The sequence below is a fragment of the Harmonia axyridis genome, chromosome 5 (assembly GCF_914767665.1).
Source record: "Harmonia axyridis chromosome 5, icHarAxyr1.1, whole genome shotgun sequence".
NCBI classification, from domain to species: Eukaryota; Metazoa; Arthropoda; class Insecta; order Coleoptera; family Coccinellidae; genus Harmonia; species Harmonia axyridis.
The window spans coordinates 25,148,017-25,174,436 of record NC_059505.1 but is presented as its reverse complement, the minus strand read 5'-3'; the positions used below and the strand labels follow the sequence as shown (position 1 = coordinate 25,174,436).

Genomic DNA, 26,420 nt, shown 5'->3' with positions numbered 1-26,420 from the left:
GCCTCATTATTATTAAAATTTAACTCTCGAGCTATAAAATGTAGTTAGGGGAGCGACGGCTAATGGAGCTCAGCGGACAATGGCGCTCACTTATTTTCTTCCAAATTCTTGCTTTAATCGGATAAGGAATCTATAAACAATTTGAAGAATAGCAATAGCCAGTTAGTTCCTGAATCAGAAAATATTCGACCCATAGCTGAACGCTTTGAGGCTCAATCAAAGGCAGTTTCTGAACCAAAGAGTATTCAACCAATAGCTGGATGCTCTGGGACTCAAATAAATTCAATAAAGCATAAAAGTGTAGTTGGTTCTGTTTTCTCTAATTTCACCCAAACCTGTTGTCAATATAACCGTAGAGTTATGAAAAGAAAGAAACAGTGGTTGGAAATTTTAACGTTAACTCCTAAAAAAGAACAGCTTGAGATTTTGGCAGCAAAAAGAAGAAAATATTCAGAAAAGTCAGCAGGAAGAATAAATGGAATTTGTAATTTTTCATTACTGATTTCAGTTGCAATTAAACATAGGGAACAATCAGATCAAAAATGCTGTAAATTTGGAAAAAATGAGCTTTGGTTCAGATGATCTTCAAGTGAGCAGTGGGCCCATGCAAGATGCTCAGGAGAAGATCGACCACATGGATATATTTGCGATTATTGCAAACCTCAATTTTCGAATAGAAGATTGAACTTTTTATTTGAAACAAAGTACCTGAATGAATCTTATCTATATTTCCTAGTTTCCTACACACCTGTAGGTAATAAAGTTTATTTTCCACTTAATTAAACTGTTCTCATGATTTGCTGTTATTGAGCGTAATTGCACCTGCCTAAGCGCCATTACCCTAAGAGTCGAGTAATGGCCTTCATTGGATACCCTCAGAAAAATATAATTTCTGACTTACATTCTGTTTTATAGGTGAATTGAATATAAAAAGTTGCTATAAATGCGAGTCAATTCACGAAAATAGAATGAAAAAATCAGTTCTCGTTTCTTGAAAATCTGAAGATTTTCTTAGGTGAGCGCCATTTGCCGTCACTTCCCTATATATCATTCAAGTAGGATCATGATGATACTAATTAGTTCGATATTCTTCGTGTCCTTACTACCTAAGTAATTCTCGTAGTTTTATTGTTAGAAATTTTTGAATCTCCTTTTGATTTTTCTGAATAACACATTTTGCTAAAATGTTTTCACTTTTCTCAGCGAAATTTCGAAATATGAGTTGTGAGATGAGTATGAGAAGTTGAATGAAACATTGAGCAGTTAAATGAAATATTATATTTTAAAAATATTGATTTAGCACCACAGCGAGCACCTGGATGAAATAGCTCTTAATTTGAACATCAAGAGAAGCATTGTGTATTTTCTACAATTATCGATTATTTTGTCAACTCATGAAATATAAACCTACTGCCATGGCTTTTATTGGAATTAGGATCCTCAAATATTTTCAAATATTATATAATACCACCTCCTATTAATTTATCATTCTGTGGTGTGTTTTCCCCAATTATTTTCAAGATTATAATAATCAAGATTCATTTTCCGAAATTAATAAATCAGCTTTTAAATATAGAAGCCTGGATGTTCATTTCAAGGAAGAAAGCAGTGAAAATTCAGAGAAAAACCATTTTATTTCACATATATTTTAGCTAGGTACTTGAGTATGTGATGTCAATGATAAGGAATGGTTTGTACCGACTTCAAATAATTAAGCCCTCTAAGCAGCCATCTTCAGTACGATCGTCAAAAATGTCACTATCGCTCCACTTCGACTTTCACGTATTTTTGACGATGGTACGAAAAAGTTATACTGAATTTCAAAATTAAATACTTGAAGTACAAACCCTTTTTTATCATTATTAATTTTAATTTCTTCTTATATCGTTCATCACCAAGAACGAGATTAATTTTTGGGAATGATAAACCAAAAATGCTGAAAAATATTGAATATAGCGTTTCCTCGACAGTAAATCAAACTGGCACCGTCCTCAATACAGAATTGATATTCAATCCGAGAACCCATCAACTTCCTAATGAACGATCGAAGTTCAGAATGAAAATACTGAATATTTAGAGTAAACATGCCACCCATAATAATAAGCGGAATCCATTTATCCGCATTTCTTTTCGCCACTAGAAATGATCAACCAACATTTCTTCTTCCTTAGCTTTACTCCCACCATCAGGAAGTACGGTCTCATATAAAAAAACAAACAGTTAATAATTAATATCAATCAATTTCGATCCACTGTAGGTTCAGTTCGTAGTTCAAGATGTTCCGGTCAACCACAATCGTAGTTTTAGTTGTTCTCGGTTGTTGCTATGCATCAGAACCTTCTTTAGATAACTTCGAAGTATTTAGTCGAGTATTCAAATAAGATTTTCACTAACTCTTCTCGTTTTCAGTTCGGCGATTTCATCCAGATCAGTAAAAACGACTACCAACCCCAGCATTCAGGAAGGAGCAGTTCAGTAGAAGGCAATGTAGAGAACTACTTAAAAAGTCACGATGTTACCGTTAAGTTCCCAGGGGTTAGCAGCGCTGTAACAGTAGAAGGTAGAAACCTTGACAGCAACGAAATCAACTTAAAACTTAATCTTAACCATGGTGGAGTTGAAGGTAAAAGTGTTTAAGTTCAATACGCAACTACTTTCAAAACTCATTTTATTTTTTTACAGCTAGGAAATCCAAGTTGAAGAAGATTCTTGGACCTATCATGATCGTAGTCCTCCTCAAGGCTATGACCTTGATCCCTCTAGCCTTGGGTATCCTTGGATTCAAAACTTGGAATGCTCTTCAACTATCTTTCGTGTCTTTCGTGGTCGCTATTGGTATGGCTGTATATAATCTCTGTAGAAAGGTTGTTGGTGATCATGTTCCACCACCAATTGTTGCTCATAATGCTTGGGAAGCTGCCAGATCTTTCGGTAATGAATACGCTCAGAAGATGGCCTATTCTGGTTATGCATAAAATGGAGAATATTATTTGTTTATTTATTTATTTAATAAATTATTTCAAATATTTCGTTGTATATTTGTGCAAAATACTCTATACCTACCTATTCTCAGTTCAGTTTTCTGAACAAAAATCTGAAGTCAAAACTTCTTAGTGTCTCTTAGTTTTCAAAATATTCAAGTACCTAGAAATTCCCTTTCCTAATAATGAATCAATTATTCTACAAAGAAACAGCCATGAAAACAGGGAAACACAGAAATAATTCAAATCGTTTGACGCTGTGAAAGAATTTTTTTTAGGAAACGAATCAAGGTGTATGCTTCTCCCTTTTCATAAAAAAATGTTTTACATATATTGGCACCAAATCATTTCATTTAGTCTATATTGAATGAAACCGATATTTGTTTTGTAGTTCAACAATTGTTTAAATATTGCTCTCGTTGTAAGTATCCTTCAAATGAAGTACCTAATGAAGGGTTTTCCAATAGGAGATTTCATTTTCATATTGAAAAAAAAAAGAATGTATTTTGAAAGAAATGGATGTTTATTTCATTGTAAAGAGGAAGGTTTGTCATTGTAAATGCCAGGCCGCCACGTCTACGGTTGCAGCATCATTTTCTTTTCATGAAATTTTCCATAACCAATTCCCATATTTGCGGCTGTATGTTCTCGATAACTTCACGAATTCAATCTTCAAGATCTTGAATGGATTATGAAATATTGGCATAACTTACCTTTCACGTGGTCCCAAAGGTGTTTAATCACAATATTTCGGTGGCCAATTGTGATCACCTTTTTGAAAAATAACATGGTCATTGAATTTATCTTGCAAAATTGCGATTGTTCCATTGCTTATGTGGCATGTAGCGCCATTTTGTTTAAAATAAACTTCGTTCACATCAATATCTTTCACTTCCGGCCATAAATTTTTTTTTAATCATAGCTTGATAGCGCAATCCATACAGTTTCTTGGTTTTTCTTTGATATTCCGAGCCCCAAATTTGACAATTCTGCTCATTAACGTAGCCTCTGAAGTGAAAATAGCCTTATGACTGAAGGTGATTTTTCGATGAAAATCCGAATCATGTCGATCCATTTCAAGGACCCAATCAGCAAAGATACTGATCGACAGGCTTCAGTTCTGGTGTTAACTGAACTTTAAGAGCCTTCATATAGTGTTTTTCCAAAATACAATGTAATGTCGTTCGTGGAATGCCTGATTCCCAAAATCGATGAGAAATCGACCAACTTGTGTTTTCGTCTACACTACGGGCTGGCCACAGAAGCAATATTCCCAGTTGTTCTTGAGCGACGCATACTGTTTCGATTATTCACATCACTTTATATTATGTAAGGCAGAAAGGATACAAGCAGCACATAAGGTTTTATGACATGATGCTAAGTTTTAATGGGCTTTCCAATGCCGATGACAAAATTGAAAAATTTAAAAAAATATATAAATTATTTGGAGAGACAATTTTTTTTTATTTGAAAGGTTATGGTATGCCATTATCTGTGAAAATTAACATCATTCTATTGACCACAACGACCTCTCCTTACATACTGCATACTGTCAATTTAGTTGACACAAATGACTCGTTCTAGTAAACCATAATATTTTTATAAATATAAAAATCTTCTAACATTCTTGAATTTTTTTGAAATTTACTTCTGAGCAGTATTCAAAAATTAAAAAAATTACTAAATTCTGTTCGCCGTCCAGAACTTCTTCAAAAAAATACCAATGCTGTTTGCATGCATGTTTGTATTCAAATCGATTTCGATTTTCGAAAAGTTTCTCTGGATTTCTGTAAGGGAGTTCTGTACGGCTGTGTGAGTCTTTTTCATCAAAATAGGGAAAAAATATTCAATTTTTCTCGAATAGGATAATGTCATTTCAGAATCTGCTGAGATGCATCAAATCTTTTTCCTTCTAACGAAATCGTTAGTTGGTGAACTCTTATTTTTAACCTGACATTGATACTTTTTTGATCACCTAAATGACAGTGATTCTAAATCATTAATATTTTGAATATTTAACATTTGTTTGTGCCTAAATGAACTTAAAGAAGGCATTCGATCGAGTAACACTAAGAGATGTGACCGCTATACCTCAATCGAATAAAACACGAGTACAGTTAAAAAATTCATGAAGGATCTATATACGAATATTAAGCCAATTGAAAAGTCCCCGGTCTGATGCACAGATGGCGGTGCTAGTATTAAATCCATATGATTTTTAGTTAGTACCAACCTTCAAACGATACGTGTCAAAATTTGACAGCAGTCCGACCATTAGTTTGTGAGATATTTCGTTGTGAGTGTAGCTACTTTTGTTATTTGAAAAAAGGTTGAAAAAGAGAATTTCGTGAGCTGATGAAATATTGCTTTTTGAAGGGAAAAATTACAGTTGAAGCGAAATCTTGGCTTGATGAAGAGTTTCCGGGGTCTGCACCAGGAAAATCAACCATCATTGATTGGTATGCTAAGTTTAAACCGGCGAACGCAGTGGACGCCCAATAGAGCCGACATTGTGAAGATATCATCTGAACATGAACATCATGTAGGATTTCACATATGCCTACTTATGCGTTTCGTCCCTGGCACACACACCGGACTCATCAGTGTGACTTTGGTATATTTGTGTGTGCCGTGTCACAGACGCTTGGGGAATTTATTATTATCGGGAGCCGCCGGGACTCGAACCCGGCACCTTGTCGCATCTCGGTGAGGAAGTCTACACTCTTAACCTCTAGTCCACCGGGTGCTGTGTCTATGGTTACTATGTGGAGCTTTATGAGAGGCCGCCACAATCATATCATTCACGAATATTTGTACATGAGAAACCTGTGTCCAAAATGGGTGCCGCGCGAGCTCACAATCGATCAAGAACAACAACGTGTTCATGATTCCGAACAGTGTTTGAAGCTGTTTAAGTGGAATAAACCTGAATTTTTTCGTCGCTATGTGACAATGGATGAAACATGGCTCCATCATTTCACTCCGGAGTCCAATCGACAGTCAGCTGAGTGGACTGCACACGATGAACCGAATCCAAAGCGAGGAAAAACTCAACAGTCAGTTGGCAAGGTTTTGGCATCAGTATTCATTGATTACCTCCAAAAGGGTCAGACCATCAACATCGATTATTACATAGCGTTATTGGGTCGTTTAATGGATGAAATCGTTGAAAAACACCCTCATTTTAGTAAAAAAGGTACTCAAGACCGTGTCACAAATCAATGAAAAAAATGGCAAAATTGCATGAATTGGGCTTCGAATTGCTTCTGCATCCACCGTATTCGCAAGATCTGGCTGCCAGCGACTTTTTCTTGTTCTCAGACCTCAAAAGCATGCTCACTGGAAAGAAATTCAGCGCCAATGATGAAGTAATCACCGAAACTGAGGCCTATTTTGAAGTGAAAGACAAATCGTACTACAAAAATGATAGCGAAAAATTGAAAGATCGCTTTAATCGCTGTATCGCCCTCGATGGCAACTATGTTGATTAATAAAATTTCGCCAAAAAAAATTGTTTTACTATGGTAGACCAGGGACTTTTCAATTGTCCTGTTATAATCCGAACAGAGTGAACTTGGCAGTCCAAACGGAAGAATGAAATGCAGAAGATTTGATTCCTTTGAGAGTATCAGGACTTCCTGAATCAGGAGAAGGATAGATCAAGGATTTGATTCAGTGGAATTAGTGAATAAATAAGTAAATCGTACTATAATCCAATAGATGAAATAGAAAATCAGTAATTTAGGAAGATGATGAATAATTACTGATATCACTGAGGAAAATGAAAGCTCTGACAACGAAAATGAACCTATTTTGAATGTGTTCACTAAAGCGGCGATTATATTATTCAATTCATATCTTTGATGTGCAGAAATACATATTTGCATATAAAGCACAGCATTTTTTTTAGGAAAATGAGTTCGCACAATCTCAAAATGATTGTATAATCCGAACGACGTTTAGATTATAGATATCATTCAATATGATGATTCCTATAATCCGAATGATCTGAGATCTGATAAACCGAACGGGTCCTTCTAACTTTCTGTTCGGATTATCCATACATTATTGGAATGGTTGGTTGGTATGGAAATTTATATGTCCATTATGATTGTAGTTTGACAACTTATGAAATATTTGACTACTCAATTATATAGAAAATTTTTTTGAAAAAAATCGAAGAGACACTTTTTAAGTAAAACCCTGTTTTCAGAAGGAAAGGACCTTTTCAACAAAATATCGCATGTCTCGTCTCCCCTTTTCAAATAATGTCGCTCTCAAGAACAAAGCTGACAAGTCCGAACGATTTTCCAAAATCTTGATTTTTCTTCTGTTTCATTTTCAATGAGTTACCCTGTATATTACATTTCGTTGTAAAAGTCCTTTTGTTGGTCCGGATTAATATATATTATATTTATATCCCGCAATGTTAATTTACTATAACTAACTCAAATCCTGAAAGTTTATAGATTTTTCCGTGAAAGATATCGTTTTCATGGATGACTGGACGGACATAATTGAATTTAATAAGGAATTTTCATCCATGAGTCTAATTGAGAATGTCATAATTACTCAAAGTTCGAAAATAACAGATATCGTAACGAAACGATTTAGCAGTCTGTTCGGGGGACGAGTGCTCGAAAAACAAATTAAAATAAATATTTCTGTTACACTTATATTACGAATATATGAAAATTCTATTCGAATTTTGCTACGAATTACCCGAATATTCTCAAGGGGCATTTCTCGTCTTAGGATTAGGGCTTTTTATTCTCTTAACGAATTTGAAGCATGAATGATACAGATTTTTATTAAACTTATATATTTGTGGATTATTTATTTGCAAATATTCATACATATTATATGTGTGTGTGTGTGTATGGCTGTTATGAGTTTACATTTCTCGATTTGTGAAAATTATTCTTTAGTAATTCACCAATAAAATGCGATTTATCCAAGTATAATTTTTTCATCTGAACTATCTGTTGAACATAATTCTCATAACTCTTAATCTACAAACTCCCCGACCAATTTCACCCACATCAGTACAAACTGCACGACCCGAAGAAGAGAAACCGAATTCTAACACAGAAATTTCATTCAGACTAGCGCCGAACAAATGAGAATCACGTATAACCCCAATCTTGATTTGGTTTGAATTTCCGTCGTCTACTTGATATAAATTGTCTACTTCATATTATCGAGTATCATTGTCCTTTGGTTAATTAAGCAGTATGGTCAGTTTGAAATTTGTTCTGGCTCTTACAGCCGTCGTATGCATGTGCAATGCTGACCAATCTGCAGTTGAGCTGATGCAGGATGTATTCCATGGTTGCCTCCAAGATTTGTCCATTAGTTGCGTCAAGCCGAAATCTCTGAGATGGATCGATGAGGTTTCTGATAAACCTGTCATCAAGATCACTGAAGATCTGGTCATTGTGAAGAAAGATGTTCCAGAACCAGAGGTAAGAAGAATCATAAATAGTGAAGTTGCAGAATTTCATCCTTTACTTTCGCTTCAGCTACAAAGAGGTTTATCTGACGATGTCCTCGACAAATTTGAAGACTTCATCCAATCCCATGAATTGGTAGCTAGAGTACCTCAAATCCTACGCAGTGATGGACCATTGGGATCTCTCGTACCAAGAGGATTCCAAGCTGAAGACCTAAAAGTTCCTCTTGCTGTTACTGGTAATAAATTCATACCAAAGTGATGTTCATTTTAATCTCGGTTTTTTTTTTAGGCCGTTCCAAATTGGTGAAGAAAGTCATTGTTCCTTTCTTGTTGGGTCTTAAATTCAAGACAGCTGTCTTGGTACCATTAGCTTTGGCTTTGATTGCTTTGAAAACATGGAAAGCACTTACTCTTGGTCTTCTCTCAATGGTCCTCACTGGAGCTCTCTTGATCTTCAAATTCACCAAACCAAAAGTAAGATTGTAATAAAATTTTGACTTTGAATATTTCAACAATATTTTTCTCAGGTTGTCAACTATGAAGTCATCCACTACCCCCACCATCACCACGACCACCACGTTGAACATATTCCTCAAACTGGCTGGGCTGAACCACCAGTATATGGTAGACAATTATCTGCCCAAGAAATGGCTTACAATGCTCAACTTTGAAAAAATGTGTGAACCGATTATTTATTGTTAATTTATTGAATAAATTATTGAAATCAAAAGGATTTGAGTTATATTTTATCAATGAGAATCTTGAAATGAACTTTGAATGGCTACCTTAAAGTTTAAATCTTCCATACACATATTATGTTGACATCTATGTATTTTACTGCATAAAGTAATCCTCATTGATTCCTGAAGTTCGGCAGAATATAATCATAATTGAAATATGAAAAGAAATATTCATTCCATTTTATTTTAAATTTTTCGATTGGCTTGTATTTTTTTTTTCACAACGGAGTACGTTTTTTTTTTGATAAACCACTTTGGTTCATTTCGTTGAAATTAATTATTCAATTAAATTTGGAGTGACTGATATGTTTGATTTCGTTTCAAGTATTATTTGTCTCTTCTTTTACCTTCGTTTGTACTGAATAGAAATGATTACAAAAATGGAGAATGAATTAACCTATATATCTTACTGAATCATTTCAATTAATGTGTATATGTGCGCTTTGATGTCAGATGACATCATATGGATAATCCTCTTTTTAGTTTCGATTTTGGATATTTCTATTGCGAATATTTTATCTAACTATTTACAGTGCCGTATCTAGGGCGTGGCAAAGGTGGCACTTGCCACGGGCGCAAGATCTGCAGGGGCGCCCAAAAATATCAAGAGAAAAAATATTGGAGCACCACACCAGACATAATAATTCGAAAGATCAAAACTCGGTTTTCATGTATACGCCTCGCAACGAGCAATGCCGAGGAATCTGGAAACCAAGGACGGAGATCTTCCTTTTTTCTTGGAGGGGGGTTCTCGAAAAAAAAAAAATTTATAACAACGCTTACTCATATCTGTAATGTGAGAAAAAGAGGTTTGATAACGAAGTTGAAACTTATTTACTCTTTTTTTTATTACCAATTCGATTGTTCTCACCTTATACTGCGTTTTCCTAAAACGGAGGAGTTACGAAGGAAAATATTGCCTGGGTAATTTCAAGAAAAAAAAATCCCATAAACATAAGCCCGCAAACGCTTTGTTTTCAAGAGACAGGGTGTTTCTTGTATAGCCATACTTTTTAGTGATGCTTATATTTATTAGTTTATCGAATCTTATTAATCTTCGCTACAGAATTTGTTGATAAGTACCATTAGTAATAATTAATTTATTCATCATAGCTTTCTAACTGGATTTTTATAATAATTTGGATTTTCGTGAGGATTACCAGAGAGCTGTTTGAATTTATTTTCCGAAATCGATAGCTTATACGACAAAACTACAACAAACCAAAAAGTGTTGTACTAGACCAGAATTTCTTTTCACATTTTTCTATAAAACCAGTGCTTCACCAAAAAATAGAAGCAGGTACCCTTCCAGAAAAAAATATCACCCTGTTGATTTGCATACAAAATATCACAAGATGAAAACTTTCAATCGGAAGATCTATACCAATTCAAGTTAAATATCTTATGAAGAGTTAAATATCTTATGAGAAAAAAAAACTCTAACACCGGTATCTTAAAACCAAAGCGTTTGCAGATTCATGTTATAGGACTTTTTTTCAAAATGATCCGAGAAATCTGTCATTTTTATTTGTACACATTAGGAACACCGTTTAGATATAATGAATTCAAAACTGATATCTGCACAATCAAATTTGTAACACGACCCAGACAATTTTTCGATACGAATTACTCAGTTCAGTATTTTGATAACTACAGTATTGAAATTTTGTGACGAGAATGAAACAAAAAACCGAAAACAACGAGTAAGTACATACCGATTACGAATGCAAAAATTACAGATGGCAAATAAGGGGCGACACCGACAAAGCGGATAAAGGAAAATAATAAACCTCGGACATAGATGTGCTCGTAGTGCAGTGAAAGTACTCATCTTGAAAGCTATAATAAACTCATAAACCGTAAAAGGGTCCGATTTTGTACTCCGTGTCGATTTCAGAGGAAAGTAAAATGATTATTGGTTTTTTTATGTAAAAATTTTCGTTTTTCGTCTTGGCGAGAATTCTGAAATTTTATATTTTGGAAATATTGGGGGGGGGGGGGGATGATTAGCACCCATTTCTACGCCCTTGCTGAAAACATTTCAAAGTATTGCTAGCCTTCCCTAGAATTTGCGTACTAAGCATAAAATAATCAGAAAATATATGACTTGAGTTATGAACACAAAAATACCATAAGAAAATATAATCGATGAAAAAAAATCTTCGAAAATGGGGGGCGCTGTCTAAGATATTGCCACAGGCGCAATAGTACCTAGATACGGCTCTAACTATTTATAGTTACTATGCCCTTTGTGATTGATGATATTTTGTGATATGATATAATAAACCCCTGTAAAAACAGCACCGTATCTCACTGAATGACAAAAGTATTAAATAGAATTACTTGCATCAAATTTCTGAGAATGTGATCAGCTTGAGATTTCCATGAGAAGATTGAAGTTGTTATTTGATATCATCACCCCAAATCTCAACCCTGTTCATTTTGTGGTCACAGAAATATTAAGTAATAGTAGGTTTTCGATATTTCTCTCAAATTTTTTTATGATTCTTGTAATTTTTTTTTTATGTATAAAAAAAAATTAAATAAACATTAAATTGTTTATATCAGGTGTCAAAAATTCGTTCTCTAGTGAGTGTATCTCAGAACCCTTTTGAGCAAGATAAAATTAATTGATGAATTTCCGTGCTCGATTGTCGAAAGGATAATTTTGGTGGAAACCTAAACCTCATAAATTCAACTTTCTTCAAGCAATAAGAGGAAATTGGAGAATGACCTTAAATGAAAAATTCTCATACCTTTTTTATTACTTGTTATTTTTTATTGCCCTTATTTTCAAAGTAATAATATTTACAAACTTGTGTTTTGTTAAATATAAACCATAACAATTTTTATAAAAAAAAAATTGTTTTTTTTCCTTTTTCAAAATTATAAAACGTCATATATAAATGTTTTCAACGAACTATAAAAATCAGTAAAAGTTTCACATTCACAAGGGAAATCAACCGTGCCTATCTAGGATAATAGTCGGTGACCACCGAGGACTCCGGATTTAACATAGTTGGATTTCCCTATTGATAACATTTAAAGTACAACATTTATCAATTTGAGAATGCTGAAGAAAATATAACAGTGTGAAATCCGGATACCTTGGTGGCCACCGAATATTCGAATTATCTGAATTTTCACAGATTATCATAGGTATAGGCACTTGGTTGATTTTCAGTGTGAACCTAAAACTTATGATGATTTTTATAGTTGAATAAGAAATTTATATATCATGTTATATATTTCTTTTCAATAAATTGATTTGAAATGTATACATATATAATGTTATAAATTTTTGAAAAAAAAACGATTTTTTGTGTCATTGGAATTGTTTAAAAAAACACAAGTTTTTATTATAACTTCGAAAAGAAGGCAATAAAAAATAAATGATAAAACCAATAAATTCTACTGAAAAAGGTTCCTATAGGATGGTTTTGTTTTATGTTAATAGCACCAATAATAAAGAAGTTATGAAACCTTTTCATTTCACGCCATTTTTCAATGTTCTCTTATAACTTGAAAACAGTTGAGTTCATAAGGTTAAGGTATGTTTACACCAAAATAATCCTCTCAAAAATCGAGCCCGAAAATGTGCCATTCATTTTTTTCTAGCTCAAAGGGATTCTGAGATACCCTCAGTAGACAGCGAATTTGGGACACCTGATAAATACATGGACCTTGAGATTCTGGTTTCACATCTAAATGCAAAATTTCATTTCGATAGAATTTGCAGTTTTGAAATTATTAGGATGACTATATTTCGATTTTCGAAGCAACCATCCCTAGTTTGATAATGCTGTTCCTGTTTAACGAACTCAATACAGAAAATGCTCATTTCCTCTGAGGTTGGGTCCTCTGGTCTCTACCAGGAAAGTTCCTCTGTGGGGGTGTTCTGATCCTCCTATCTTTCTTAGACCTATTTCTTACTACTTTGCTGTGGATGGCGCAAGACACACAGTAGTGCAACTTGGCATAAAGTTTGGGCAATGTGTATTGGTTATATACTGAAGCCTCGGTGATATCTCTAACAGCGGCAGCTTCGACGATATTCCTAATCACGAATTTTTTGATTGCCTTGTCTTTGGGGACGCATCTTGCACAGTTGGTACAACGGACGGGCTTAACATGACCACGTCCATGTTTGGACCTTCCTCCATTACGCCTTTTGCAAGTCATTTTGAACCACTATAACCGGAACGTTACAAGAATTACAACGTCTGTAAAAGAACAAAACCGCGATATTTGAGAACCGAAAAACTTGGAAATTCCAAGTTTCTAGGTATTTATTTTCGAGTTATCTTGTATGTGAATGGTTGAACAAAAACGAATTCGAAGACGGATTCGTCATCAGAGAGTCGAACCGTATCGTTTGAGACCATTTCTGTTCCAAAATTCAAAAATACACACATTGTGCTGAAAATAACTAGAAACCAAGTTAGAAAATTATTGACAATAAATCTTTATGATGTACATAGACAATCCAAAGCAAAGAATCGTAATAAACCTTATTTAAAGGTAATTTTTAGGTAGGGGAGAGTGGGGCTGGAAGTTCCCGGGGTAAGTTGTTCCGATGGTAGTAACTTTTTAACGAAAAAATATCAAGACAGGCAAATTATGCTTCTATAGCACCAAGTGGAGAATACAGAAAGAGATAAGATCTCCTAGACAATTGGTACGTCAAGCTGCACCTGCTGTTACCAACGGCGGAAAATTTGTTGAAACTGTGGCAAGAGAAATTTAATTTTCCGCATGACCTCACATCGACTTCTAGAAAACGACGTTCACGAAAGACGACTAAAGAACAGGCAGAAAAAAGACAAAACAGATGAAGGCATTACAAGAACTGGAACAAATAAAACAAAGATACAAAAAAAGTAAAAGGTAAAGGCAAAGGAGAAAAGTAAAGATAAATATCAGGAGAAACCACAACGCAAAATACCGAGAGTGACAGCGGTAATTATCTGGAATGGTAGGTACCTACTGCCTAATTTGTTTTGATTCCTATTCAAATTCTTGTCCAAGAAAACAATGGTTTGTGGATAGAATGTATCCTATGTGTAAAAATTCTGAGTTAGATGAAGATAAGAGTGTTGAATATGATTGCTGATGAATAAAAATGGAGATTGCCGAAGTTATTTGAAATTGATAAAAAAGACTGCTCAGACTTAGACTCAATTAACCTGAATAAAAAGAATATATGAAAGTTACTAGTTATGTTTTTTATTTTGGAAGTATATTTACACATTAGATAAGATTTATAGTTTTTATGGACTTTATTTTATTTGAACTGAATAAAAAAGTTCATATAAACCAATAACATATTTTGTTGTTGTTTTTCAGTTCAGTCCTGCACAAAATAATATTAACATACACAGGTTAACATAAATGATTGTTTTATTCAATACAACCTTCATTATTTCAACAATTATTGTCGTATTATTTGAAAATCGGAACTTCCAGCCCCGCTCACCCCGATCTTGTGGTGACTAGAAGTTGGAGCAATTGAGAGTTCCTAATAGCAGAATCGACCTCTCAAATGATTGAAATATTATGAAGATTGTTATCAATAAAATAAACTGCAGTTCATTGAAAAATGAATAATCTCCGATATTTTTGGAATCATTCTCTGATCATAAGACCGCGAAAGGAGCTTATCAAACTTCTCTTCAATATTCAATTAATGATATAGATCGAAAAAAACATTTTGAAAATTGCAAAATAAAAGAATGCGGCACCAATTGCAAGAGTAAAAGAGACCGATACACTGACACGAAACAAAAGTTGGGCATTTTGCTAGTAGATATTTCCATATCGGAAACCAATAATTTTTTTCATCCCAAAACTGATCACAATGCTTCCTCTATCTTCGGTTGACTCGAAAGTGACTTGACTAGGAAAAATAAAGAATCTGGTTTTCTCTTTGAGTGTACCGCAAAAGGAATTGAGAAGATAATATGTTCCATACAAACAAAGGAGTCTGGAGATGTTTATACTATAGTCAATATTTTCAAGAAGGTCAGATTTGCCATCTACGAAGGTGGAGGAAACAAAAATGATTGTAATATTTACAGGTTTTTTGCTATTATACCTTGCATATCGAACATTTTCAAGGTAATCATCAATGAAAATGTGCAAATCGATTAAGTTTAATCATTTTATTAAATAAATGAATAAGCTGAGTATATTAATCTCATCATATTACTGCAAAACGAAATATTTTCCTCATTCATCAAAGGATGTAACCAGTTGCTTATTATAATCCATCCAAATTTCATAACTTCAAACCAAAAAACAAAGTGAACAGTAAATTGTCCGTTGAACAGGGAAAGTAACCCCATTCGAACAGCTGAAGCGTCCTGTGGCCCAGATGCAAACCGGCAACGGAACTAGAATTCACTCACAAACTTCTTCCTAATCAGTATTCAAGGAAGACGACGGTATTCATGAATCCCAATTCCTCATCCTTTGGCTTACCATATCGAACAATTGATTGTCTTCGATTTCTTCAATCTGAACTAGTTCAATTCGGCAGGTATAAATGGCTGGGGTGTGTTCATTATTCTCATTAGTTATCGGCTTTTCAAACAGTCAAAATCATGAGGTACTCAGGCTTGTTAGTTTTCGTAGTATTTTTAGCGGCAGCAAAAGCTTCTCCTGCCAAGCAGCAGTTATGGGATGACATCTTCCCCAAGGCGACCATGGAGGAGATGAGGAGCATGTGTGACGGAGATGATCCAATTTCGTGCTTAAAGCTCAAGGCTATCTCCTTCCTGAATAACATCTTCCAAGTCGACAACTACAAGGTATTTCACATATCTATCTTTCGATTTTATTTTACGAAGCTAAATTAGATTGAGTGTTGTATTACATTACGAAAAATCTGAAATAATCATTTAAAATACATGTCGAAAGAGAATTGCACCACTATAACTAATTTCTGGACGAAAACTAATCTAATCTAATAACTATTGATTTGAAATTTTTCCCTCTTGCCAAAACCCAAATCACTAATTTAGCTGATAGAAAACAGTTGCAAATTTTGAGTGTAAAATAGTAGTTTCGTGTTGGTCGCGTCATTCAAGTCGAACAGATTATCAAAAAAAATCTTGTGATAACGGATACGACTAAGTTAATATGTCTCGTATAGATCATAATTTACTGTGGTAAATTATGATCTATACGAGACATATTAACTTAGTCGTATCCGTTATCACAAGATAGTTCTGGACTGTGGTCCAGAACTATAGTAGATCAGGTATCGAGAAAAATACCCAATATTTTCTTAATAGATCAAACCATCCAATAAAATTTCCATAGTTCAAATTCTAGGGGATTCTTTCATTTTTTTATTTGATAGAATTGCATGTGTTTTTGTTAAATTGCTTCTTTTATCGGTATAGTACTCAAAATGAGATCAGTCATGGAAATAATTCAAGTATATTGAGAAAACAGAATCAACAGATAACGCAAATTCATTTGCTGATCATTTTGCTCCGGTTGCTGAAAGAAGTAACCATAAATATTACGGAAATGATTTGTTATTATCTTGTACAACTTCGGCTTCATCAGAAAACACCTTTTTTCATCCTTTTATAAAACAATAGTTTATTGACATCAAAATAAGAGTCGCGTTATTGATGACGTATCTGTGTTCATCTTTAGAACAATGGTGGATTATATAAAGGATCATCTAGTTCATATTATCAATTTATTGATTTACGGATCTTCCAAAAGTAGAATCAGTGACTCATGTTTTTAAGAAACTTGATCCTTGTGATATAAAAACTTGAAGGCCTATATCGGTATTGAGTGTTTTCTCAAAATTCTTTGAAACAATTGTATATGATTGAATGTTTTGTTAATTACAATATTTTATTGTGGCCTGTGGCCATCATGCAGAAAGGAATTGTATCCTTGATATTCAATTTCAAACCTAGAGATACCTGTAAACTGGTATTCAAAGTAACTGAAATACTCATTTTGCATCCACTGTTTATAATAAGGAGTGTAATTTACATAAGAGAAAATGAGCATTTAATGGTGAAGCATTCAAGTTTCCACACATACCTACTCCTTAGGGATCTCACTACACTCAGCATTCCTATCCATAATACATTGAAGTATCAAGCAAGCCCTGTTAAGCAATTTCATTTTATAATCATATTCCCACCTCAATTAGATAGTTGAGCATTAAAATGTACAAAAAAGTTATGAAAGGTATGTTGATTCGAAAAAGAAGAGCGTAAGCCAGTTCTTGGATGATAATATGTTTCTGTGAAATTTAACTTATAATTTTTCTTTTTTTTTGTATACATATTCATATGTCTTAAGGAATTAATAAAAATTCTATTCTATTCTTTTCGATTCTAATGGGTTTTTATGAAAAAATGCTTTGACTAAACCTATGTTTCGTTCAGCTTTCAGATAGCGTAGAAATCAACAAGAACAGCTACAGATCCAACGATATCTCAGCAAGAAGCGAATCATCCGTAGGTGACAAAATCGAAAATTTCATCAAAAGCCATGACGTCACTTTCAAATTCCCAATGGTCGATTCAGAAGTTACCGTAGATGCAAGGAATTTGGATAGTGATTCTATGGACATCAAATTGAGGTTCAACACTGGCACTGAAGTCGTCGAAGGTAAAAATTATTTCTCACAAATATCGAGTATCATAAGTACAATAATGTTCATAAGAGCTGTATGGAACTTTATAGCATCATTCTCAGGACTTTTCCAAATATAGTAGGAGATTTATCGAAAACAACTCATTCAATGAAACTCTGAAATTTCAGCAAGAAAATCCAAGTTGAAGAAGATTTTGTTCCCAATTTTGACCTTCGTCCTCCTTAAGGCCATAACTCTGGTACCTTTAGCTCTTGGTGTTCTCGGCTTGAAAGCATGGAATGCTCTCCAACTGGCTTTCTTCTCTTTCATTGTATCAGTTGGTTTGGCTGTTTTCCAACTCTGCAAGAAAATTGCTGCTGATAACGCTCCACCACAGATTGCTGCTCATGCTCCATGGGAACCTGCATCTTATGCTGCCAGGTCTTTCAACGAAGATGCTCAAAATATTGCTTACTCTGCCTATGTACAGTAGTGATGTTCAAGAAGGATGATTATTTATAATTTATTTATTGAAGATTTTGTAAATATATGTTTTGAAAAGCAATATTATCTCTCTTTCGTAAAACTCAGTGAAATATATGTATAATGAGCCTAATCAGTGGCATCAAAACATTTTGAAATGATCCACCATAAAATATTGAGCTTCACATACACAACCAAAGAAACATAATGAATAAACTCATTATAAATCTTTAAAGATTGGAATTTAGTCAAAACTGAACATGTTGGATTACTTTTCCTTTTATTTATAATAAATTCTCAACTTAATACATCTTAAAGAAACTAGCTTTGATTCCCATAGATATCGGTTCTTAAAGCATATCAATGTGCTAAAGTATAGGTATTCGTTTTTCAATAAAGGTGAAGATATTTCTATTGAACCGTGCCACGGTAGTACTTTCTTTATTATAACCTGTGATAATAAATTCCAATTATAAAGTTGCTGATGAGACAATTAATCAGTCATAAACAATTAATTAATCAGGGTTGGGTTAAGTACATTTAATCACAAATAAATTTTTAAATCTGAAATAACAATAACTATAATCTAATAAGTTTCTTACAAATATATAATTCTTAGTTCTAATAGACTGAATCGAAAGATTGCAATACCGTGCACTTAGGACAATTATACACTAATGAGTAATTTAGATAATGAAGTTCTAGTTAAAGCAGTCAAAATGTGAATGATGAAAAATTTAAAGTATCAAGCTAATATGGAATGTAATCTCTAAGAATAAGGATGAAGTTGAATTTGGAAAAATATACGATTAGGAAAATTTAAAAAAAAGATACTCAATTTGGATAAGTTGAAATATAAGACAATATGAAATTATGAGTACTAAACTTTGAGAACTGCGAATACAAATCTGGAATATTAAATATACTGAATATAATGTGAAAATTACAATATTCAAATATTGGTAATGTTAATATGAGAAAATATAATAAAAATTTAGAAAAGGAAATGTGCCAAAGGTGAATTTAATATTATATCCAAAATTGTATCTAATCAACAATGAAGAAAAAAAAACCATGAGAAGGAACTTATCTTAAAATTAGGGTGAATCTCCTCCCCAAGCCAACTGTACCAAGTGACTCAAAATGAAACGGTATGAAAATCTCTAGCAACAAATGTAGGACCAATTGAACAATTTTCCCAGGAGGTATGCACCATTAACTCGCAATTTTCGTGAAGATCTTGAATGATACCAATACGTCCAATAGAAAAAAAATTACCATATAATAAAAATCTAAGAATGACAGAAAAAAGTATGTATTACTTTAAAATTCAATTCAAATTGATCACAAGGTAACTTACCCTCGTTGTCGAGGATTTTCACTCAATTGTAGCTCACAAAATAAATACTTGATTTGACTAGGCTATCCAAATTAAATTGATTATTGCCTTAGCAGAAAAATTAATTCAGCTACCATAATAAATTTCAAAAAATGCCGACTTTAAACTCTACTGCTCGCCAAAATTTCGTTGTTACTCTGTGAGAGGCTACGATGGAAAAAGAACGATATTCGAAATGCATTTTCAAAAGAACTCAAATTGAATGATAACCGAGATACAAAAAAATGAATGAAAAAACTGAACGTGTTGATGTTACTTTATGTGTTTTAAATGCAAGTTTGAATTTAACGCTATAACATGACATCTACCGGCAATGCAACATACCTCCTGTTACAGAAATCATTAACCACAGGAACAAATTATAAGGAATACTGTAAATAATAAAATTCAAATTCAAACCGTAACATACCTCCCCTTCCCATAAAAAAAAAAATCGAAGATTTTTTTTCCAAAGAAAGCAAGCAAATAATCGACACAGTCAACATGAGAGAAGAAAACTTCACCCCAATCACTGACCAGCATCAAGAGTTTTATCAGGCTTAAGTTGAGACACATGCCAATTTCCCTTAGAAACACCTGAATCATCTCTAAGTTCATATGTATTAACCCCTAGCTTTTTCGATACTCTATATGGACCACAAAATTTATCACCTAATTTAGCTGAAAAATCTTTTATACTGGATGACAAGAAATGTGATTTTACCCAAACAAAATCATTTACACTATATTGTTGAGGTCTATGCCGCAAATTATAATCGTGTTTAGTTTTTTCATGAGCTTTTTTCAACCTATCTTTCACGAATAGTCTCAATTTTTCCATCTTCATTAGCTTTTCCGACTCTTTACTACCTTGTTTCTCCTTGACTCCATCCACAATACTTTCTCTATCCCTGATTAATTCATAATCATTACCATCCACAATCATTTCACATCCAAAATTTATAGAATACGGTGTATTATTAACAACTTCATGTTTCGCTGTACGATAGGCACAAGCCAATTGAGGTAAATATTTGTCCCATTTTTTATGATTTTCTTCAATGTAACTAGCTATCATAGTTTTTATAACTCTATTCGACCTCTCTGAGAAATTTGGTTCCGGATGATAAAGAGGATTATAAAATACTTTCACATGATATTCATTAAGCAACTTTGAAAATTCTTTACTCTTAAATTGAGTGCCATTGTCACACTTAAGTATTTCAGGAACTCCGAATAACAAAAATACCTGTTCTTCTAAAATTCTTATTATTGAAGATGCTGTTGCTTGTCGCAAAGGATAAAGTAGTGTGAACTTACTAAAAAAATCGCAAACCACCAAAATATGTTGATAACCCTTAGTACTACGAGGAAAAGGACCAATCAAATCAATAGCTATGTATTGCCAACATCTATTAACTTCAGGTTTCTTACCCATTATACCAGCTTTTAGTTTTTGTTCCGGTTTATGTGCAGCGCATATTTTACATTTATTTACATATCTAGTAATATCATGCTGCATCCCAGGCCAACAATAATTTTCCAAAATTCTATGGTATGTTTTGTATATACCGAAATGTCCTCCACTTGTAGGATCATCGTGAAATTTCTTGAGTAACTCAATACGTTTTTCTTTAGGTACTACTTGCTTCCATGTAGTTGCATCAGATGAGGTCTTACCCATATTTTTATATAAAATTCCGCCGTCAGAAATTCTAAAATTTGAATATTTCAAAGGATTTATCTTAACTTGACTTACAAGCTTATTGTACCAAGAATCCTTGATATTTTCCAATGAAATTTCAGACATGACAAAAGTTTCCTCAGGAATTGCTCTAGAAAGGCAATCTGGTACTTGATGAAATCTTCCTGGTCTATGCAAAATAGTGAAATTGTACATTTGAAGTTTTAGTACCCATCTTCCTAGTCTACCGTGTGGGTCTTTAAGATTATTAAGCCAAAGTAAACTATGATGATCTGTGATTACTGTAAAATTTGGAGCACCTTCTAAATAACAACGTAATTTTTCTATTGACCACAGCACGCTTAAACATTCAAGTTCAGTTGCTGAAAAATTTCTCTCAGTACGAGTTAAACTCCGAGAAAGATAGCAAATTACGTGTTCTCTACCATCATAAACCTGAGATAAAACGCAACCAAGGCCATAAGAGCTAGCATCACATTCAAGAATAAATGGATATTCGAAATTTGGACAAGCCAAAATTGGAGCACTCACTAAAAGATCTTTAATTTTAGCGAAAGCTTGTTCACAGTCGGCTGACCATACAAATTTACAATTTTTACGAGTAAGTTTAGTGATGGGTTCTGTGATAGTCGACAGGTCTGGAATAAATTTACGATACCACATAATCATGCCAATTATTCTCTTCACCTCCCTAGGTGACTTTGGGCTGGGCATATTAACTATCGCACTTATTTTATCTGGATCTACAGCTAAACCGTTCCTATTTACTATATATCCTAAAAATTTCAACTCTGGTCTACAAAATACACATTTTTCCTTGTTCAGAACTAAATTTGCCTGTGCTAATTTGTCGAGAATACTTTCTAATATACGCAAATGAGTTTCGAAGTCAGGTGTTACTATAATTATATCATCCAAATATCTGAATACGTAACCTGGAAATTCGGCAAGTAAAACATCTATTATTTTTTGAAATGTTCCAGGGGCATTAGTTAAACCGAATGCCAATCTTTTAAATTGAAACAACCCGCGTCCTGGAATGGTAAACGCTGTATATTGTTTACTTTTCTCGGAAAGTTTGATTTGCCAATAAGCGTTTTTTATATCCAACGAAGTAAGATATTTAGCATTACCTAAACTATCGAGAATTGAGGAAATATGTGGTAAAGGATAAGCACACTTCTCAGTTACAGCGTTTAGCTTTCGGAAATCAACACAAAATCTATAAGTGTTATCCTTTTTTGGAACCATAAGAATTGGTGAACTCCAACCACTATTAGAAGGTTCAATTACATCTAAATCGAGCATTTTATCTATTTCCTCATTTATTTTAGTTTGCATGTAAGGACTCACTGGATAATATTTAGATTTTATAGGTTTACTGCTCGTTATTATTTCATGCTCAATATCTTTGACACAACCCAATTTTACATTCTGCATTCTATTGAAATAACCATCAACAATCTGATTTAGTTTTTTCCTCTGACAATTCGTTAAATCATCAGAAGTTTGTAAAGAATTCAGAGAATCAGAATAAAAAGATTGTTCTTTACTAAAGCTCCAATAACCTTTCCTCAAATCTGGAACTATACCCATCTTAATCCAAAAAACCGTTCCCAGTACAATGCTATGACGTAAGTCAGACAATACAAAGCATTTAAATATATGTGTCTTATTTTCCAAAGTAATAGGTATATTGACAAATCCTAAGCATTTAAGTTCCTGATTATTCGCTAAAACGCATGACGACACATTTTCCGTATGTAAGACTATTCCTAACTGATGTAAAAATTCGTAAGTGGATTCATTGATGAATATTTGATTAGCTCCTGAGTCTAATAATCCTTTAAATTTTTTATTATAAATGTCTACTGAAATATATGGACACTCTCCTCCTGAAACTCCGTCTAAAATATAATTTAAAACTGGTTTATATTTATTATTGAAAGTTTCGATTTCTTCTTTAGAACAAACAAAATCTGAAGTATCCGAACCCAAATTATAATAATCATCTGAAGATATATGTTGATTAACCGATAAAGGTTCTGAAGTCGAAGCTCGGTCCACACTTGACTTCCTTAGTGGTTTAAATTACAACTTGGACAATTTAATTTTGTAAATCCGAACCTACCACAATTGTAACATCGAATTGATTTTACTGTGCAATGTCTAGCTAAATGATTTTTTCCCTGACACTTGAAACAAACAACAGACGAATCTTGAAAAGAATTCTGAGCCCTATTTCTGTCACTTTGATCGATAATTGGTCTTTTACTATTCTGCGCACTATTCCTATCTATACTTGGAGATCTATCATCATTCAAACGTTTCTGATAAGGATATGTTTTATGCTGACTTCCATATGACTTATTTGAATAGTTCCTATCTGAGTATTGTCCATCTTTACTATAATTAACTTCTGAACAACAATATCTATTCTTAGAAGAATCTCTAGTTCTAGTGCTACCTCGGGAATTTGATCTATTTCTACTTCGCGAATTGGATCTACTTCTGCTTCTTAACCTATTATCATCACTAAATTGTTCATTTTCTGACTTAGAAATACTTGGTTTATAATCATTAAAACTAACCTGTTTTTCAGTCTCTAAATTACATAATTTACCCTTTGTCGATTCGCGCTTGTATTCTAAATCAACTTCAATTGCATGCTTATTTGATGACGGTGGAATAAAATTATTAACATAACGCTTATTATCCTCCAACTTACGACCCAATTTAATCAACATTTCCAGAGAATTAATATCATCTATCAATCCGAACCCTATACGATATTCTGGCCTGATTCTATCTTTTATTAACTCTAACTTTACCTTTTCATCGACTGAGAAAGACAATCTATTGAACAAGTTTTGCATATATGCTACATAGATAGCTATTGTCTCAGTTTCACCTTGAGTTCTTCCTTTAATTTGTTCAAAGATTTTTCTGTCTCCATCTCTGAAAAATTCATCTCGAAAAATAGCAATAAGTTCTTTCCAATCATCAACCAAACTCTTGACCGCTCTATAGTATACTAGTGCTTCACCCTCGAACAATTCTGATGCGATTCTGAACATAAATTCTTCCGAATAACCTCTTGCTTCCATAATATCATTTACTCTTTCGAAAAAAGCATTCAAGCTCAGAGAATCGTTTCTACCTGAATATTTAATTCCCAGACTTTTCAAGTGAATTTTAGGATCTACTACATTCAAATTTTGCATCATATTAGTCGCTGTTGTTAAGCTGTTATTTTGAATATTACCAGAAACATTAGCAGATAAATTTTTTGTTGGTGTCGAACTCACGGCTTTTTGATTCAAGAAACTTTGCTCGAATTCTACCTCCGCAGGCAATGATTTTGGAGCCTTAGAATCACCCATTAATTTACTCTCATATGAAGACATTAAGCGCAAACTCGCAGTGAGTAACTTAGATCTTAATTCACATAAGGTTTTATCCTGTTCAGATGGTTTGATTCTTTCTACTCTACCCAATAAATGACTTAATTTTGTTCTAATTTTGCGTTGCATAGAACCTGAAAAAGGTTCTTTGAGATAAACTTCAATTTCGTCAACCTTAGCAGAACATATATCCAATTCTACTTTTGCATCAAAATTATAAAATTCCTTGAATGATTGTCCCTCTGACTCTAATTTCAATAAACCTCGTAACATTTTGATCAACTCCGAAACTGACCCTTCAGGTTTCAGACCTCTTAACGCAATTTCATACTCTAGTTCCTCTTTAATTAACCGATCGGGTTCAATTTTCAAAAACATGGTAGCCATATTTAAAAAATGTGTCTATTCCAGTGTAAAAGTCAAAATTATATAAATGAAAATAACGTAGCAAAAAAAAATGGTCCAAACAGAGAAAAGAAAAGTGTCTCACCAAAAACCGAAAATTTCACAGCTCAAAATGATGGTGTTCCCTCAGCATGAATTGATCCTCTTCAAAGAACAGTATGACTTGGTTTCAGTAATGAACAATGTCCTGTACAATTGTCGATTAATCGTGTATTGGTTGCCCCACGTTGGGCGCCAATTGCCACGGTAGTACTTTCTTTATTATAACCTGTGATAATAAATTCCAATTATAAAGTTGCTGATGAGACAATTAATCAGTCATAAACAATTAATTAATCAGGGTTGGGTTAAGTACATTTAATCACAAATAAATTTTTAAATCTGAAATAACAATAACTATAATCTAATAAGTTTCTTACAAATATATAATTCTTAGTTCTAATAGACTGAATCGAAAGATTGCAATACCGTGCACTTAGGACAATTATACACTAATGAGTAATTTAGATAATGAAGTTCTAGTTAAAGCAGTCAAAATGTGAATGATGAAAAATTTAAAGTATCAAGCTAATATGGAATGTAATCTCTAAGAATAAGGATGAAGTTGAATTTGGAAAAATATACGATTAGGAAAATTTAAAAAAAAGATACTCAATTTGGATAAGTTGAAATATAAGACAATATGAAATTATGAGTACTAAACTTTGAGAACTGCGAATACAAATCTGGAATATTAAATATACTGAATATAATGTGAAAATTACAATATTCAAATATTGGTAATGTTAATATGAGAAAATATAATAAAAATTTAGAAAAGGAAATGTGCCAAAGGTGAATTTAATATTATATCCAAAATTGTATCTAATCAACAATGAAGAAAAAAAAACCATGAGAAGGAACTTATCTTAAAATTAGGGTGAATCTCCTCCCCAAGCCAACTGTACCAAGTGACTCAAAATGAAACGGTATGAAAATCTCTAGCAACAAATGTAGGACCAATTGAACAATTTTCCCAGGAGGTATGCACCATTAACTCGCAATTTTCGTGAAGATCTTGAATGATACCAATACGTCCAATAGAAAAAAAATTACCATATAATAAAAATCTAAGAATGACAGAAAAAAGTATGTATTACTTTAAAATTCAATTCAAATTGATCACAAGGTAACTTACCCTCGTTGTCGAGGATTTTCACTCAATTGTAGCTCACAAAATAAATACTTGATTTGACTAGGCTATCCAAATTAAATT

The 26,420-nt window shown here is 33.3% G+C and overlaps 3 protein-coding genes across 3 annotated transcripts; 2 read left to right on the top strand and 1 right to left on the bottom strand.

Moving 5' to 3' along the window:
- Positions 1–2,221: 2,221 nt before the first annotated feature.
- LOC123680257 lies at positions 2,222–3,026 on the top strand. The gene is made up of 3 exons (XM_045618057.1): positions 2,222–2,357; positions 2,410–2,623; positions 2,683–3,026. Exons 1-3 carry the CDS (start codon positions 2,277–2,279, stop codon positions 2,973–2,975), a joined length of 588 nt encoding a protein of 195 aa, XP_045474013.1. The 5' UTR covers positions 2,222–2,276; the 3' UTR covers positions 2,976–3,026.
- Positions 3,027–8,187: 5,161 nt separating this feature from the next.
- On the top strand, positions 8,188–18,303 carry LOC123680899. The gene is made up of 8 exons (XM_045619020.1): positions 8,188–8,446; positions 8,504–8,672; positions 8,726–8,910; positions 8,964–9,104; positions 15,108–15,293; positions 15,752–15,985; positions 17,600–17,825; positions 17,979–18,303. The coding sequence occupies exons 1-8, from the start codon at positions 8,216–8,218 to the stop codon at positions 18,281–18,283; spliced, it is 1,677 nt and encodes a 558-aa protein (XP_045474976.1). The 5' UTR covers positions 8,188–8,215; the 3' UTR covers positions 18,284–18,303.
- On the bottom strand, positions 12,998–13,407 carry LOC123680687 (40S ribosomal protein S26-like). The gene has a single exon (XM_045618718.1). It carries the CDS (start codon positions 13,356–13,358, stop codon positions 13,014–13,016), a length of 345 nt encoding a protein of 114 aa, XP_045474674.1. The 5' UTR covers positions 13,359–13,407; the 3' UTR covers positions 12,998–13,013.
- Positions 18,304–26,420: the final 8,117 nt, after the last annotated feature.

Bases quoted from the DNA above. Each gene is read 5' to 3' on its own strand.
- LOC123680899 (XM_045619020.1), top strand. From the start codon at position 8,216: ATGGTCAGTTTGAAATTTGTTCTGGCTCTTACAGCCGTCGTATGCATG. The intron at 8,673-8,725 runs GTAATAAATTCA...TTTTTTTTTTAG, and splicing joins AGTTCCTCTTGCTGTTACTG to GCCGTTCCAAATTGGTGAAG. The intron at 8,911-8,963 runs GTAAGATTGTAA...TATTTTTCTCAG, and splicing joins TCAAATTCACCAAACCAAAA to GTTGTCAACTATGAAGTCAT.
- LOC123680257 (XM_045618057.1), top strand. From the start codon at position 2,277: ATGTTCCGGTCAACCACAATCGTAGTTTTAGTTGTTCTCGGTTGTTGC. The intron at 2,358-2,409 runs GTATTTAGTCGA...TCTCGTTTTCAG, and splicing joins CTTCTTTAGATAACTTCGAA to TTCGGCGATTTCATCCAGAT. The intron at 2,624-2,682 runs GTAAAAGTGTTT...ATTTTTTTACAG, and splicing joins TAACCATGGTGGAGTTGAAG to CTAGGAAATCCAAGTTGAAG.
- LOC123680687 (XM_045618718.1), bottom strand. From the start codon at position 13,358: ATGACTTGCAAAAGGCGTAATGGAGGAAGGTCCAAACATGGACGTGGT.